A 17,394-nucleotide genomic window follows, 5' to 3' on the forward strand; every position below is an offset into this window, starting at 1 on the left:
GTGTGGTTTCATATATTATGTTTTCCATTGAAAAAGGTATTCATCTATTTTATTCTACTTGTTGCTCAAATAACAAAAGCTAAAAGCTCCTCAGTGACGTTCATCTAAAACACCTGCAGCACAGGTGCAGTTACTGGAAAATAAACCACGACTGCAAGACAATCAGAATTAGTCATTTTCTGAGGCCGTGGTTAAAATAAATGGATAATACATAATGATCATTCTTTCCACTGTATTTAATTGTGATACATTAATACGTGGAAATACATTTTTACCTTTGCTCAGGTTTTATAGTCGTTTTTGAATCCATGATTTTAGCAGAATAAATCAGTTTGTAATATCTTTTATAAATGTAAGTTTATTATCTGTAACACTCAAGAAGTAGTTACTGGAGCAGCACGCATCATAAAACATGATATAGGAATGAGAATAAAGTGAAAATACCTGGCGCAGCCTCGGCGTCTCGCAGCTGAAATGACTTCTCCCTCTTCGTCACGGCGTGACAGAAAGATGCATTCACTGATTTAAACGTTTCCTGTATCACTTCTCTAGTTTGCGAAACACTTCCCCCACGTCCCCAAATACATTCTGCCACTTCGGGAAACACAGCTGCGGTCACGATGGTCACTCGGATCTTTCACAGGAACTAATTATTTGTCAAAAGGCTTGTCGAAAATGACGAAAACAATGTGAACGCTTCTGAAGCCGAGAAACAGAACCTCTCCAGATGCACCGCGTTGGACTGTGAACGTGTCCATCTGTCCGTGTCTGAAGAAAAGCTGCAGCACCTTTTGACTCAATATTTATAAAGCATCAATTGATCCATAGACAAAATATTAAGATGCTATAGAGGAAACTCGCTGTCAGATGATTGGTGTGAGCAGTTTTACAAACAAACATGTTTTTCTTCAATCTTTTTTTCCCCTTTGCCAACAACGGGGCCTCAGACTGGTGATGCCCGTCGGTCCAGAGCAAGAGAAAGTATCTCCACCTCTTTCATTGACCAACACTTGTTGCAAAAATGGATCAGGAGAACCAACAGTCAGTCTGAAATGACATTTGCTGTTGTCCTCCTCCCAGAGGATACATCATCAAAATGTTCCCCACTGAAGGGGAACATTTTGATGATGTAATCAAGATCATTTAACATGTACTGAATGTACAGTGCATCCAGAAAGTTTTCACAGCGCTTCACTTGTTCCACATTTTGTGATGTTACAGCCTTTTTGCAAAATGGAATTAAAATATTTTTTTTCCTCAACATTCTCAAGGATGAACAGAAACATGATGCACCTGAGCTCAGTTTTGAGTGTCACGGCAAAGGCTGTGAATACTTCCGTTATTAATAGATTTGCAAAAAATGACCCCCAAAAACTTTATCGCTTTGTCATTATGATGAGGAAAAAAATGAATTTAATTCATTTTGGAATAAGGCTGCAACGTAAGAAAATGTGGAAAAAGTGAAGCGCTGTTAATATCCGGATGTGTGAGAGAGAGGGAGAGAGAGAGAGAGAGAGAGAGAGAGAGAGAGAGAGAGAGAGAGAGAGAGAGAGACAGAGACAGAGAGAGAGAGACAGAGACAGAGAGAGAAAGAGAGAGAGAGTTGGTTCTGAGCATGAATTATTGAGTAACGGCTCCATCGAGTAGAGCTGTTTCTAGCATTTAGGGCAGCCTACGTCACGTTTCCTCCACTGGAAGGACAAGAGCACAAGCTGTTTTATGTGGAAAATTTAGTTTTTTAAAATAAAAGTAGAGGATGAAACTAAAATGATGACGCATGAATGGACTTGTGGGCCCCGACAAGTGATTGAAAATAGTCTAAAAGGGGCCGCTAAGAAAGAAAAAGAGAAACTCTGGAAGACAAAGTTAAATACTAAATTAACGTAATTAAAGAAAACCTGTTGAAGTACAAAACCTTTTTTTTTTATTTTCTATGATCAAAACTGCAAAACATCTAGAAAAATATACAACGAATGCTTAACCTTTCACAACATTTAACATTTGAAAATGGGAACATAAAAGAGAAGGAATATTCACATTTTCCCCATTAATGATAAAAGAACATTCATTTTTATTTCCTTTCTTTTACATATCAACGTTTTTTTTTTTTTGTAATATGTTTTGCAATTATCGTTATGGTCTGCCGCTTTTAGTTATTTTTGCAAGTTTTCTTTTCTTTTTTTTTTAAACATCTCCACAGTAGCCAGAGTCGTTGGAGAGCTGCGAGTTGGAGCTGCGGTTGGAGGAAGAGTTCCATATGTCCAGGTTCATGTGGGGGCCGAAGGGGTTGAAGCTCGAGTACTGGATGGGCGCGCAGTGTCCCTCCGGCTCCCGGGTGAAGGGGGAGTGAGGCGGGGTGACGGGGGACACGGGGGACATCGGGGCCGAGCGCTCGGGCTGGAAGTGGCTCTGGTAGGGCTCGCTCTGAGGCGTCCAGATGGACCCGAACAGGCCGGACATGGGGGAGAGGCTGCGGGTACCGGAGAAGTATGGCTGCGGAGGGCGGAGGAAGAGAGAGGTTAACGTCAACTCCCGATGATGTTGTCATCGGTATCGGACACCCGTGACCTTCTCTGACCTTCCCTCACACGCGGGGCTCCGCTACCGGCGGCCTCTTGGCCGTCTGTTCCCCGCGGTGACGACCTGGCTGTCGCTTCCCTGCTCTTCATTCGCATCTCTCCTTTTCAGCTAAAATAAAACGACCTTCCCCGCTGGTTTCTCTCAAACCCTCAGCAATTTTTCCTTATAAAAAATAATCTCTTCAGGTGTCGTCGTGACTTGATTTCTGGCTGGAGAGCTTTGCCTTTCTGGTGTTTTTCTACACTTTCTGCACAGAGATATTTATTGGTTTTAAAGACACTGCAAGTTGCTGCTTGTAACACTTGTAATTTAACAATGTACCCGGTTGTGTAGTTATCGGATGAAGCTTTGGATAGAGGTACTCCATCATAATAATTATAGTTTAGTTTGAGATATGTTTTTATAATCACACAGATAAACCACGATGATTACCTCATGGCATTCAGACAGACGGATTTTATTTTACTTTAACATAAATTGTTAAATTCTACTAAAAAACAAGAAGAAGAAAAAACAAATAAAATAAGATTTTTTTTTATTTTTTTAAAAAGTACATTTTCTGCTTATAGGACATTCATGTGCTGCATTTTCTTTTTGCACACGTGCTGAAATTCACACCGATACTGATCGTGCATCTTTGATCTACAGTTGTACAAAAAGGAGAAGCAGCAAATGAGAGAGAAGTTTATGGAAACCCACTTTCAGTCAGACCGAGTCTATTAAACCCGAACGATTCTGTTCCTCCTTTCTGCTCCAGAACGATGAACGTACAAGAGGCGACAACTTCCTTCTGAGTCACAACAGAGGGCACGTTTGTCTTTTGTGCGCTGCTGTTGGAAATGAAACAACAACAGACGACGTTGCACGCTCGCGTGCCGGTCGGGTGTGCGGTTTCACAAACTTATTGTATCTGAAACTCTTGTATTGGAACAACAGAAGCGCTGCTGAGCCAAAGCGGCTGCATGAAGAGAGCAGTCGGGTGCGAGAGCAACTGTTACTCCTCGCAGTTTCCCCCGACTCGCTGTTTAATGGTTAGAGTAACACTGTAAAGCAACAACAGTGAAACTACAGATTTAGTTTTGGTGCTTCATCATGATTTTATTTCCATTACACAACTTTAATGGCATCCTGTTCGTCTTTACTGAAGAGCCATTGTGCATCGCAGCGTGAAATTAACTTCTCGTTTCATGGTTTATTTATCACGACTAATATGGATATTGATGGCCTCGCTGGCGGAGCCACTGTTGTTCACAACGTGAGAGCGGCAAAAGTATGTTTACCTAAAATACTCCAGCTGCAGAGAAGAATTTGATTTATTGCTTGCCGTCAGGATTTCATGAGAATTTCCACTAATGTAAAAACAAATGTGCAACTAATTGATTTGACAGAAAATAGAGGTGAAATCAATTGAAAAATCTGTAATAATCTTTGCCAAATTTAAACAAAAATGACAAATATTTGCTGGTTTCAATTTCCTCAAACGTGGATATGAAGGTTTTATGAGTCATTAATGATCGTAAACTGAACATGTGAACAAGAGAAACGCTTGTATTTGTCTTATTATGTTTAGTACTCAGTCTCTATGCTCCAAACACGTTATTTTAAACTGAATATCTTTAGATTTTGAACTGGTCATCGAACATAAGTTGAAGATATCACTAAGGTTCTAGGAATTTTTCACCATTTCCCAACATTTTATAAGCAAAACAGATCGTTTTGAATATAATCTGAAGATGATTCAATGCTGACTATGATAATTGATAATCAGCTGCAGCAGGAGAGCAGCCTGATCACTTGATCCTGATGAACGACTAGGCGTTTAGTATCTGGCCGCCTCACCTTGCTGCCCACACAGGCGGCCGTGTCCCAGGTTGAGGTCGATTCCTGCGGCTGCTCCTCAGTCCAGCCGGTCTGATGGCTGTGTGCATTCTGGGGCTCCTGAACGGGAAAACCGCCTGGAAACGTTCCATTTCCTGCGAGACGATTTAAAAAAAAAAACACATGCATGTCAACGCTTGTCCCAGTCAGGAAGTAAATACGTTTTAATTCTATGTCATCACATTTAAATACAGCACAGAGTGAGGTAGGAGTGCATAACTGGGATAAAGTATGAGAAAACTCCATGGCATGAGTTCGTACCTATATAGTTGCTTTCCTCGCGGTAGGCGTAGGGACTGTTGCAGTGGTTGTTGGCACTAGTCCAAGTAAACCTGCGGGGGGGGGGGGAGGGACAAGGAAACTATTTATGCGTTTTAATAGCGACAGATCAAACTGAAGAACTGAAACACAAATATACATTACTGCAGCACTAGATACACAGTATCTCACTCATAAAACATATTTTAAGCAGTTATGAAAGTTGTTTAGACAAAAAGGGTGAAGTGGCATGAAAGAGTTTTCAGATAAATGTACATGCAAGCCGCCATTTGTATTGAGGAAATTTACATGAGAAATTATTTTTGGTTCATTTTCGCAGACACAAAAATCATTGGTATTCATAAATGCAGGCAAGAGTCATGTTTCTGTCCAGTGATCTCTCTCTTCTTAGCTTTGTTTCTGTCTCACACTTCAAACAAAATGTCTGACCTTTCAGATTATTTAATGTGCAACTGTTCTGAACATGAACGTCTGCAGTTTGGAGATGAACGTCTTATTAAAAATGCCCCTTTTCACTGGACAGATAGTTATTTGATTTATCGCCAATATATACAAAAAAAAATCTGCATTCAAACACTGACCCATTGTATGACGCGGTGGTTGCTGGCTGAGGTATGTAGGGCAGCGCCTCGGTGGTGTTGTATCTGAACTCGTTGGTGAGGGGGATGGAGGGAGCGGACCACGTCTCTTCAGGCAAATACTGACCCGTCAGGTCTGAGGACGCAAACGACGACTTCTCGTTAGAAATCAGACAGACGTAAACGCGCAAATCATCCTTGATGAAGACATGGGCGTGTGTTTATGTTAGCATAAAGTATGCATTCACTATGGAAGTCTTTACCCATGTTCCTCTCTACTCCTGCAGCAACAGCAGCAAAACTTGGGGCAAAGCTGGACGCTGTGGGATCAGGGCTTTGGCTCATGTCTTTACGGTACAAGCTGTTCATGCTAAACAGGGAAAAGACAAACGTTAAACAGGAAACAGATGAACATTGTAGTGTATGTTTTCCACTAACTCTCTTTAAACAATACTCATCATAATCTGATATGTTGTGTCAGTAGCTTGAATATGGAGCAAAGTAAATAAATAGAAATATCAGATTTTACTCATTTATTCAACATTTGAACAATAGACTAAATAGAATGAATAAATAGGCGTTTGTATAGTTTTTAGTGGATATGTTTATATTTACCCAATTTTTTATCTAATAAATGTGCTGGGCACAATTCAGACATTTTGTCCACATTCACACTCAGATAAGCTAATATCAATCATTTGCTGACAAATGGTACAAGCATATTAAATTCAAGCCAGTTCTTGTGTCCAGTGGAATATGTGTGTATGGGTGTGTGTGTGTGTATGTGTGTGTGTTTCCTGAGGTACCTGAGAGCCTTGTAGTTTGTATTCACGGTCTGGTAGCAGTCTCTCTCTGCTGGGTAGACGCCGTACTGCATGCAGTCCCCTGTAAAAAACAATAAGACAAAAATCTGTTAAAACAATATAATTGACACTTTCAATCTGTGATAACAAAAATATACAGCTCCCGTCTGTTAACCATAATGATTATGCACTTTGCTATGGGAGCTTCATTCAACCTAATAGGATATAAATAGTTCTGTTTCCTCGAGATAAGCCAGTGCACACGGGTCCCTTACTTTTTCTGGATGAGGTAGTGCAGGCGTGTGTTCGGGCGTTGGGGTCCTTGTCTCCCTCCACGCTGCTGGCGCTGCTCCAGCTGCCCCAGCTTCCTCTGCTGGCCCGCACGCTCCCCGACGAGCTGCCGGAATCAGAGCCCGACTCACACACGCCGCCGCCACGCCGCTCCGTAGGACACTTCCGTCGAGTGCGAACAGGACACACACCTGCAGGACATCAACACGGCCGGTCGAATTACAATCAAGTGCTCGGATGTCAGTGAAGCTGCAGAGACGTGTGTGACGGGTCAGGAGTGTGTGACGGGTCAGGAGTGTGTGACGGGTCAGGAGTGTGTGATGGGTCAGGAGTGTGTGACGGGTCAGGAGTGTGTGACGGGTCAGGAGTGTGTGACGGGTCAGGAGTGTGTGACGGGTCAGGAGTGTGCGCCCACCGTTCTGTTTGTGGGGGCTCTCAACACTCAGTCCAGGCTTTGGTGCTTCTAACTTGGAGCCGTTGCAGCAGCGGGTCCTGTTGCGAGGTCCATTGAGGTTACGGTCCCCTGCTTTCCAATCAGGTTCTTTCTCCCTTTCAGGTATCACTACCACGTTGTGCTCAGGAGCACTAGGGCAGTAATCAGACAGAAACCATTATAACGCATCGTATCTTACTGTTTGGTGCTTTATAACAGTTTTGGTCGTCGTTATTTTTAAACGATACAGAACAAAGACCAGAATTTTAAAAGGTTTTTTACTCTGAAGTATCAGAATAAATAGATGAATAAATTGATTCGTGAATGAAAATATAGGTGAAGTAAAATTTACCTGGGGACATTTTCTGTCTTCCGGCGACTCCTCTTTCCCTTATTATTTCCTGATGCAGTGCCAGTCTCTGCGCTCTGTGCTTTCTTTTTCTGGCCTTTGTTATCTTCTCTCAGCTGGAGACAGAAGAAGTTATGTAAATGAGAAGTCATCAGGATCGTAAGCTTAGCAAAAGACATCCAATCGAAATGAACACAGGCTTAGTACATTTCAGCACCATTCCTTACCTCCATTTCAGATCTGTCCCTTTTCTCGGAGATGATCTTCTCCGCAGAGCGCTCAGCGCAGCTCTTCTCTATGGGTCTGCACACCAACAGGCCGGGTCTGGGTCCTGGACCCACTGTGACGTTATCTGGGAAACCAGCAGGCATTTCCATGGGAAACATAACCGCTGCCGGCACTCTATCTTCTATAGTGCTTATAGGGTCTTCCTTAAAGTCTGCGGGTGTCTTTTTATCCAGCACACTGATGAAAGCCGGTTCGTTGTTGTTGCAGACGTCAGGGTCTGGAGTCAGAGGGGCATCCGGTGTGAGGTCTTCGTGGTCTTCATCCATCGTCAAAGCACCAGGCAACGCTGTGGACAGGCTTGCCTTGTATTTGGTGTAATAGAGGGAAACCTTGTGTTTCTTCTGTGGTTGGGACGGGGTGGTTAAGGGGCTTCTCTTTGCGGACGATTGAGGACGCGGGGTGGCGATGGTGGCCAAAGCCGGAGAGCCACGCCCTTTTCCTTTGTCTGAGTTGTGACAGATGTCCACATAGCTCTTACAACTGCCCTTCGCTTTACTGCACAAACAAAAACACAACAATTACAAATTGAAGTAACTTAATCCACTAGCACTAGTTGTTTTCATGCAATTAGTCAAAGTGTAAAAGCCTCACATTGTGTCTCCTACGACGGAAAAACGTCGGACTTACTTCACTCCATTGGGTGCCATGTTATTGACTGGACCGTTATCCCGCGTCAGGACAGAGTTGTGGTTGCTCCTGATGGTGGGAGTGGAAAACTCACTCAGGATGAACTGAGCCTGATGGAAAGCCATCAGACACACACCAAACAGGGAGAAGCTGAAACACAAACAGACACAACAGACTATAAGTAACACCTCTGATACATACCCCAACCCTAGAAAAGGATTATGATTTATTACTGTGAGTAGTTGAACTAATAGTGTAATAATCTAGCATGTCCAACATAACTGGGACCTTAATCTGACTTTAAACCTCCTTAAAACAATACATTTGATTGATATATTTATTTTGCATCATGTTAGCTTGTTATATTCCTAAAATCTGTAACGGGACAAATATTTACATGTTTAACTTAATTTACCCCTGTGGTATCTCATTATTGCATAATTGTTCTATAATATTAATAATATTAAAATAATCTCAACGTTTGTGGAAACTAGCACCACCACCTTGCGGTTGCATGACACTCTCAGTCAAATTGTACTTTTACAATGTGTGTTTAACATGTCATTACTCAATCAAATCAATAATTTTATTCTAATAGACATGTACCAGAAACTTCCTTTTAAAAAAAGAGTTTTGTGAGGATAGAAGGATTTTGACTTTTGACCATCAAATCCTAAATCAGGTCATCCTCGAGTCCAAGTGGACGTTTGTGCATTCCTGACGGACAACCTGAAGACATCCTACATCCGGCCTCGACCGGTACTAACCATGTGAAGATGAGGGTGACCATCCAGAAGGTTTCCTCCCAGCTGGGGCCGGGCACCACCTGAGCGCAGAGAGGCAACATGTGGTGGGGAAGCGTCACGTTGAGGGTGAACGGGAAGGAGGTGCCGCGTGATGTCACCAGGGTGAGGTCCCGGATCACCCAGGATGAGGTGAAGTCTGGGGTGAATCTGAGGACGCAGACAGGTAGAGAGCATGAGGGACGAAGAAATAGACAGTAAAAAAGGAGGCACAACGGCAATATAAAAAGGAAAAGGAAGGTTTAATTAGGACAGTTTGCGCAAACAAATCAAAAGAGGAAGAGAAAGAAGCGTGGACGCCTGTGGTTGAACTACAGTATATATAATAATACCACAGAACTACAAATAAAAATCCATTTTAAATATAGCAATGAAGAAGTAAACTAACATTATTCAAACATTAAGCAACAACAGTAACTCTTAAAGTCAAAAGTAAACCATGAAGCAGGCTGAAGTTCCACTTACGCGATGGTGACCTCTGAGGAGGTGTTGTGGTCCAGGCTGAAGGGGCGACACTGCAGGACCTCAAAGCCAAATCCCTGACACTTGTACCCATTAATGTTCATCGACATGACTGTCAGAGGAAGCTCTCCAGCGTTCTCCACCCTGAAACTCTTTCTGATGGCGAAAAGCGGCTTGTTGGTGCGCAGGCCTGGGCGGGACAAGAGAGGAACGTTTTTACTTGTGTTGGTTTGACTGCTCTTATCTTTCGGTTAAAAGTGAACACGCACCAATAAAGTGTGTTACTGATTAACAACGCATTAAGCTTAAACATTAATCTCACCGTCGCGACATTCCATGAGAGTCGATTGGGGAACGTTGAAGCGCAGAGAAGATCCTGGGCCGGGAAGCTTGCCGCCAATTCTCAGCAGCTCTTTGGCCCCGTGGCCCTGCACCGCCACCATGTCAAACACCGTGAGGTTGTTCCTGGAGACGGGTTGGAAGGACAAAACACAGAGTCACATTGCGCTCAACATGCTTGTTAAAAACATATGTCAGTAACAAAATGAACAGTGTTGCAACCAAAAAAGATTGTATATTCAATAATGTTTTGATTTGTTTTAGTCTTTTCTCCTCCAATATTAAGCTTAATTACTTAATGTTATACACTCTGCAATGTTCTTAGGCAGGAAAGCAGATGCGGACGTTGGTGGGCGACGGACGATGTGAGAGAAGCGCATGTGTAAATAATGAAAATTAATGATTCTTTAATAAATCCCAATTAGCTGCTTTTGGTTTCAGTGTCCTGGTTCTGTGCGCGCTGGCTCATTATCATGGCTTACTGGGCCATCGTCACAGCTCGGTGGGTAATGAAAGGTTCATTCAGAAAGACGCCTGAAGAGAACGTCTGTCGGTGTTGACCACTTGGCAAGATTTAAGGACTTTTGGAGCGAGTCCTGCTCGCTACTTTAATTGGAACAGACTTGGCAAACCATGGGCTCTTTTTTTTGGCTGGAAAATGTTTAAAATCTAGGCGGCTTATGTGGGTTTCTTTCATGTTACCTAACCAAGCTTTCATGTTATTAGTAACGAAAAGGTCTAAGAGAACATCTCTTCCAAAGAATTTTGAATGAATATTATATAATATTTATCCTCGGCCAGTACGTAACCGAAATACACATATGAACGTGAACAAATTCATACTACTGGGATGAATCAGTACCTGATGATGAGGACGGTGGTGGTGGGTTTGTGTTCAGAGGGCGTAAAGACGACAGCGACTTCTCTGGCCTCCCAGGGCTGCAGCAGCAGACGCAGGACGCCCTCTCCTGTTATGGCCTTCACGTTTTCCCCCGCCTGCACACAAAGAGAGGGGAAAGAAGGTTTGGAGGGAACGCACAACAGGCACAAGTGAAGCAACAACAGGTAAAATACGATTTATCCCCAAAAACACAAAAATTGCCTCTAACCTTTTCAAGTAAATGAAGACTTACTTTGGGGGGAGAAGCCAAGAGCGAAAACTCAGTGGTGCTGATGTTGACAGAAAGGGGGCTGATATTAAACCTGTCAATCAAAACAGAGAACACAGCTCATATGAAGGGATGTGCTGGAGGAACAACGGAACAAGACTCCAAACAACCGAGGCACAAAACAACTGCAGTTGATTAATCCTATGCAATATCAAAGCATATACTTTGAACAGCGTACCATTTGGTTATGAGGTCCAGAGCCTCTAGGGGGGCCGGGTACAAGGAGAGGATCCGAATCTCTACAGAAACCACTGAAGACGAAGGATTCTTCAGCATAAACGTCTTCACCTGGAACAATGAAATGTTTTACTTTTGCTGATGATTTTTGGGAGATATAAAAAAAAATAACACACACTCTCACGCAGACGCACACACTTCAGTGAGGAGTCATAAAATGTTGCCCACCTTGCTCTCGTTGACGGGTGTAGCACCAAAGTCCAGAGGAAAGGACGTCTCTACGGGGAGTCTGGGCCATCTGAGGAGTCACAAAGATTAACAAGATTAGTGTGTGTGTAATGGTGGATTATAATATACATTATGGGATGAAAAAAGGAAGCTGCGTGTTGCATTTAGGACCGACCTGCACGACAGTTTGTCTTTGCGGCTCTGCCATCGAGAGCAGAGCTCAGCAGCCAGTTTGTTGTCAACAGACCAAGACGAGGCGGAAAAGTCGGGGAGGAGGGTACGCTGCCAATCTGAGCGCCCTGATGGGATGTCAGAGGAAATAAATGCTTAATATATTAACACTAAAAAGTAAAAAAAAAAAAGATATGAGCTTTTCACACAGGAGGTCAAGTGGCATCTCACCTGTTTCAGACAATCTGAGAGGACAAGGTCGTCCACAGTCGGGCTTGCCCTCGAACCCCACTTCCCCCTGCTGACAGAAACAAAACAACTCTTACCACATGTGATCCTGCACAGCGGTCACAACTCAACACACTGCAGGGGGAAACCCGTAAAGGTTTTTTACACTTAACATACTTAACTAACAAGTAGTAACTATCTTTGTGTGGATCCTACGCACTGTTTTATAAATGAGATAATCAGATTTTATAATGCGTTTCTACTGTAGCTTGTATTTTACCTTGGGAGGAGATGAGTGGAAGTAAAGGGGAACGTGCAGGGCCGTGCCCAGGCTGGTGTCCAGACTCAGCGTGAACACCTGGTTGACCGGCAGGGCCCTGCGCAGCAGCTGGAGGGACAGGACACGCCAGCAGCCCTGGGGAACGGCCAGTGGAGCGTTGAAGTTCGTCACCTGACAGACAGGGGGCAGCAGAGACATTCGCGTCAAGTCCTGTTCTTAACTTGGGATCCATATGACAAAAGGTGTGACACCAGAATAAGGCAGAAAGAGAGAGAGCCTTAAATGATCATCATTTTTTTTTAATCGCCATTATTCGAGGCAAAGATGCACACCTTCATTACTCCCTGCAGGTTCTGCGAGAGGCTGACATTCGTCACAGTGACGGGGAAGAAGAGAGAGTTCGTCAGCCACAGATCCACCCGGTCCGTACCTCTTTGTTTCACCTGGAACAGGCTGAACAAATCCCCCATGGTCTTTCTGCAGAACCAAACAACACCGTAAAACCCAGTTAATCAGTACCACGTGTTATTAACTCCTCCTGATCATTTACACGTTTTAACTACTCCCGCAACAGTTTTATCTTCATTACTATGCGGACACCTGTCACACGTCCGGCAAAGGTAAGGGGGCTTGGCTATCCAGCCAACAGCCGTCACCAGCTACAGCCACAGTGTTTTCAAACAAGCGGGTTTTGGCAATAAAGCTCGGCTATAAGTCTCAAGGTTTCTTGGCAAAAACCTGCGTGTGAAATGACATTACCTGTGTGCGATATGTAGTCCAGGGAAGCTGTAGGTTGTCCGGTTTCCCAGAATTTTTAAACTGATATGATTAATGCATTTCCCGTCGTGGCCCGCCGATGAACCTGATATACGAAACAGAACTGTTGTTGACAAAACATTCCAGGATATTTGGGTTAAATGCAGCTACCCTCATGAGACATGATGTGAAATGAGAAGAAATGATTTGAGCTCACCTCTGCAGGCAAGTGTAGCCACTTCAGTGAAGTTTTTCGCCTCCGGTCTCAGAAGAACCTGATTAAACTCCAGGCTGGCCTCCACTTTTGATAGCACCTGCATATCCTGGGGAGAAAAAAATAATCTATCAAAATTGCTACCTATGAAGCCCATAATATAGCAAAAACTATTTAAAACACCTCACCTTTACACAGAGCTTCTTGCCTCCAGAATTTAACATATAAACTCCTATTTTTGGTTCCCCTGTAAAAAAAGAAAAAAAAAGAAAAGGTCATACATATATAAAGTATACAGTATAAAATACTAAATGTAAGGCTAGGTTTACACAGATATAATCGTGATGTATGCACAAATGTACATTTTCTACTGTGGAAAGGTCTTCCCTTTTTTCTTGAGCAAAGCCATGACTAAAAAGTGAAAATAAAAAATGACCTCCATAGTCACATAGCCAAAAAAAGAAAAGATATAACGAGCCGAGACAACGAGTCACCATCTGCTGCTGTCAGAAGAAGTCTCATACCGCATGTAAAAACTGTGACACCATGACAAGTTCTGAGAAACACTAATTTGGTTTGCTGATGTGGTTCAATAACAAAGACAAAGCCTGTGTGACTTGAACATCAAGACTAAAATGTTTACAGTACTTGACCACCAATGCAGCTGCTTTCACTTGATCTCTAGTCTCTGTGTTTATCTGGACACTGAGTTCAGGAAGGCCGAACTGATGTCTCCTCTTATTTCTTTCATCTAACAGCAGCAGAATCATCAACATTATCTCTTCTCAAAAGTAAACAAGATTCGGGAGAAAGTGAAAGTCTACACCGTTTCAACCTCTTGAACTTTAGCTTGAATCGCGGTCCAACACAGAAGCGGGTGGAAAAGATAAGACACTTGACTGAGGTCATGTGAGTGGAGGTTGGCACCCATCTACTGGGGATTAGTGAGAAGATGTGCCTGCGAAGCTCAAAAGATATCAAGAGACAATAACTAAAACTAGTGTCAGTCAGTATTCAGCTGTGTGGTCTGTTTAAGTGACGCTGTGAAACACTGGCACATTCCCACAGCTAATTTGCATCCGGGCTTTGGGTCACACCGGTCAGGCAAACCCACCTACTGCCGCCGGTCCAGCAGCGGGGGCCATCAGCAGCACCAAAATGTGCTCAATGATGTACGGCTTGAGCTTGTCCAGGTCAGTGGGCCGGTCACCGTGCGCAGACAGATTAATCTGCAGACTGAGGCGCTCTTCGCTCTGGAGGCAGGACCCCTGGGACGGGACAGGAAAGACATACCAGTCATGCACCGAACAGAAGGACCAGCGTGACAACAAAGAGGGGTAATTTGAGAATTACGATATTCAGCGGATGGAAACAGAACCCAACAAAGATAAAGAAGAGAAATAAACAAGACAAAATTGGATGTTTAAGATGCAAAGAAGACATTTTGTTTAAAAAAAATACATTAAAAAAACAAAAACGAGTGGTTTAGAATACAGTGGAAAGAAAACAATTACTGATGGAAAAACACAATTAGTTTTGCCGTGGCAGACATGTGAGAAACCAGATACTTGCTGTGCATTGACAGACGGAAACAAGCTGGCAGTAACTTACCCCATCTACCCTGCGACACTAACCCCCTCTTTAAGCTCACAGGACAGTACTGGGAGAGTGAAGATCTCCCTGAAAACTAGGGCTCATCTCAGTGGAGGAATCAGCTCATGACGACCTGTTAAGTGCCACCGGGGCTCAAGGACGCTAATACACTTGAAACCAAGCCTACTGCTAACTTCCTGTAAGGCTTCTTTAATCTGTGAGCAGTATCGACACTGACCAAAGGCCAGTTCTCAATTATGCCAGCGATGTCTTTAAAAAAATAACGGAGGAGCATGTGTTGATCTTGAAATACGAGCCAAAAGGTCACAGCGGAGACACTCGTGCAACACGACGGCAGGATGATTTCAGTTTGCATAATAATGACAATGTCGTTTGGTTGTCTGCAGCCACCTTTTCTTTGCATCATACGATTGCGCCACATGAACACTGGGAGCTCTGCGTTAATTATAGCGTCTCCAGAGAGAGCAATTAAAAGTCTGGCAAAGGGATGCCACACTCCTCATGGGTCCTGGAGGAAACAGAAGGCGCTCCGATGACAAGCCCGGCTGTCTGTTTAAGTTTCAGACGAGCTGGCCTTCTGCTCGGAGGAGAGGGCGTTTACGAGAGCAGCGAGAGAGATTCACCGCAAAGTAGGAACAAGCTAAAAAAAAAAAAAAACAGTGTCCGGAAAATTATTTGATTAAATGCTCTCTTATGCGCTTCTGTGTTTTTCAAGAAAGTCGACCCAATGCCCGACTTGCAGAATGAAGAATGTTTCCATTAACAAGTGTAATTCAGAGAAATTAATGCATTTCTTGTTGTTATAAGACTGTGAAGTATCAAGATGAAATGGTTCCCCTTTGCCTCCGCGAAATCACAACTAGTTTGTTAGCCAATTGTGGTCCAGGGTGTAACTTAACCAAGTGTGGCGTGGAAACTTGAAACCTTGAGATTTGACTTTCCAGTAAAGCAGGAGACATATCGTGTCAAGCAGCTAATGTTTTTTTAAAAGAGTAATATGGGCTTTTCCACAGGATTAGAATAGTTTAAGTTTAAGAATTATATAAGACATAAGTAATAAGTCTAAGCAGAGTAGTTGAATACATTTTAAAGCAACTTTGAATGAGTACCTGAGGATTGTTGAACAACCTCTTGGGTAAGGTGCACTCCAGGAGCAGACCCAGTATAGTGATGTTGGAAGCATCTTCCTGCAGGAGAAACAGCACGACGGACCATCAGGGGGTTTATACGATCGATGTAAGCATTAACACTTAATGAACTAATTAAAAGAAACAGTAACGTCTATCCTGACTCACAGGTCTGCAAACACAGACCACTGAACACTCTCAGGGATGTCAACTCCTGCAATATTTAAACATGGTTTAAATATTGTCCAGGGAAACTCCAATTCTCATCCTGCTGGACCTCACGGGGTTAAACATTTTGGGTTACATTGGATCCACATGAAGCACATCTGCATATAAACTGGCAGGCTGTCGGGTATAACATCAAAGTCTCTACCACATTGACAAAAAAATTCAAATTTCAGTGACATCTATTTATATCAAAATTAAATAAAGTGCTGAATTTTAAGTTGTCTAAAACTCCCCACAAATGTACACGACTGCACCTAAAATAGGACACGAGTTACAGTAAGGTCATTACAATTTTTAACAACCCAAAGCAACTTAACAGTAAATGACATGTAGAGTTACTTTTATACACCATCTATTAATCCTGGTCCCATTTTACAGATTATTTCTTCTTTTCGGAGAAAGTACAGTCATTCTGTTGGCTTGACTTCGAAAATCTATGTGCATTGGGGTTCAGACGGCATGTTTTTAGCCAATAACTCAAACACCGTACAGCCAATTCATTCTCGATATGGCCTATGGTTATTTTCTAAGAAAACTGGCATGCTAATTATTTGAAAACTAAGTCGAGCTTTTCAGTTCCCCTTTGTTGTTTTGAATTGAGTAGCCATGAAGGGACTTCCTCTTTTTACAGCTTCTAATAGGGATATAGTTTTATCACACATCGCAACTATGATAACTATATAACTAATAACTATAAAATAAAAAATGCTCCTAACAGACGAAGCCTTGTGGCCACGCTGTAGAGGTGGAGGACGTTTTGTTCAGTGTATGTTGAAACACGGGGAGCTTGATGAGATGAAAATAGACTGCACTCAGCGTAAGCAGCAGTCGGAGTGATTATGACAGCTAAAGTCTCCCTGCAAGCTGACATTTTGCAACTGCCAACCCTACTTCCTGTTGTGGAGGCGAGGACTCCTTTCAGATGGCTTCTCTCACACTTTCAGTGCTTCTAAAACCGTGCACTAATTTGTCATTGGTGCTCTGTGTGTTTTTCATGGCTGTAAAACACGTGTGCAAATTAATGATTGTACAAAGCACGAGTCACTTTCAATGAATAGTTCGTGGGTATATGCGAACAAACAAACATTAACATTTTTAAGCACGGGGGAGGGGGGGGGGGACAAAAAAAAGTGATTGTTTGCATGACTTCCTCGGTGCCGAGTGCACACACATTCAGTACATTGACGACAGCAAGAGCTTGTTAGTGCGTATCACAAAGCCCCTGTGTGTTAGTATGCAGGCGTCTGTTTATCAGGGCGGCAGGAAAAGGGAAATCAGCTGTTTCCAATGATGAGCTGTTAGTCGCTACTATGCATGGAGTGCACAAACAAGGACCTTTTAAATAAATACCTGAGTTTGGGTCAGCTTAATGCTCTGGATGTGAGGGAATACTAGCAGACTGTCCTTTCTTTGGACAGACTTTAATGAACCCCGGTGAACTCCCACACCAAATACCTGAAAAAAAAGGAACAGTTCATGTTTAGCAAAGGAA

General features: G+C 43.0%; 1 protein-coding gene across 2 annotated transcripts in view; it reads right to left on the reverse strand.

The window, feature by feature from the left end:
* Positions 1-1,901: 1,901 nt before the first annotated feature.
* The window catches only part of tmem131l (transmembrane 131 like), a 31,201-nt gene continuing 15,708 nt past the window's right edge, over positions 1,902-17,394 (reverse strand). The window contains exons 7-34 of one of the 2 annotated variants that reach the window (XM_068589089.1): positions 17,253-17,357; positions 15,657-15,734; positions 14,048-14,201; positions 13,122-13,180; positions 12,937-13,042; positions 12,723-12,825; positions 12,296-12,440; positions 11,964-12,134; positions 11,687-11,753; positions 11,460-11,583; positions 11,285-11,354; positions 11,058-11,167; positions 10,844-10,913; positions 10,573-10,706; positions 9,694-9,836; positions 9,375-9,561; positions 8,874-9,059; positions 8,107-8,256; positions 7,419-7,974; positions 7,195-7,307; positions 6,825-6,994; positions 6,394-6,600; positions 6,122-6,200; positions 5,579-5,685; positions 5,319-5,451; positions 4,720-4,790; positions 4,420-4,553; positions 1,902-2,493 (exon numbers count right to left, since the gene is read on the reverse strand). In XM_068589089.1, coding sequence (XP_068445190.1) covers positions 2,185-2,493; positions 4,420-4,553; positions 4,720-4,790; positions 5,319-5,451; positions 5,579-5,685; positions 6,122-6,200; positions 6,394-6,600; positions 6,825-6,994; positions 7,195-7,307; positions 7,419-7,974; positions 8,107-8,256; positions 8,874-9,059; positions 9,375-9,561; positions 9,694-9,836; positions 10,573-10,706; positions 10,844-10,913; positions 11,058-11,167; positions 11,285-11,354; positions 11,460-11,583; positions 11,687-11,753; positions 11,964-12,134; positions 12,296-12,440; positions 12,723-12,825; positions 12,937-13,042; positions 13,122-13,180; positions 14,048-14,201; positions 15,657-15,734; positions 17,253-17,357 — 4,041 coding nt within the window. In that variant the 3' untranslated portion in view covers positions 1,902-2,184. Of the gene's footprint in view, positions 2,494-4,419; positions 4,554-4,719; positions 4,791-5,318; positions 5,452-5,578; positions 5,686-6,121; positions 6,201-6,393; positions 6,601-6,824; positions 6,995-7,194; positions 7,308-7,418; positions 7,975-8,106; positions 8,257-8,873; positions 9,060-9,374; positions 9,562-9,693; positions 9,837-10,572; positions 10,707-10,843; positions 10,914-11,057; positions 11,168-11,284; positions 11,355-11,459; positions 11,584-11,686; positions 11,757-11,963; positions 12,135-12,295; positions 12,441-12,722; positions 12,826-12,936; positions 13,043-13,121; positions 13,181-14,047; positions 14,202-15,656; positions 15,735-17,252; positions 17,358-17,394 lie in introns of both variants that reach the window. The other variant, XM_068589088.1, reaches the window with a different exon arrangement.

The sequence above is a fragment of the Clinocottus analis genome, unplaced genomic scaffold, assembly GCF_023055335.1.
Source record: "Clinocottus analis isolate CAN_PGR_092001 unplaced genomic scaffold, fCliAna1.0.p SCAF_22, whole genome shotgun sequence".
In the NCBI taxonomy this organism is placed as follows: domain Eukaryota; kingdom Metazoa; phylum Chordata; class Actinopteri; order Perciformes; family Cottidae; genus Clinocottus; species Clinocottus analis.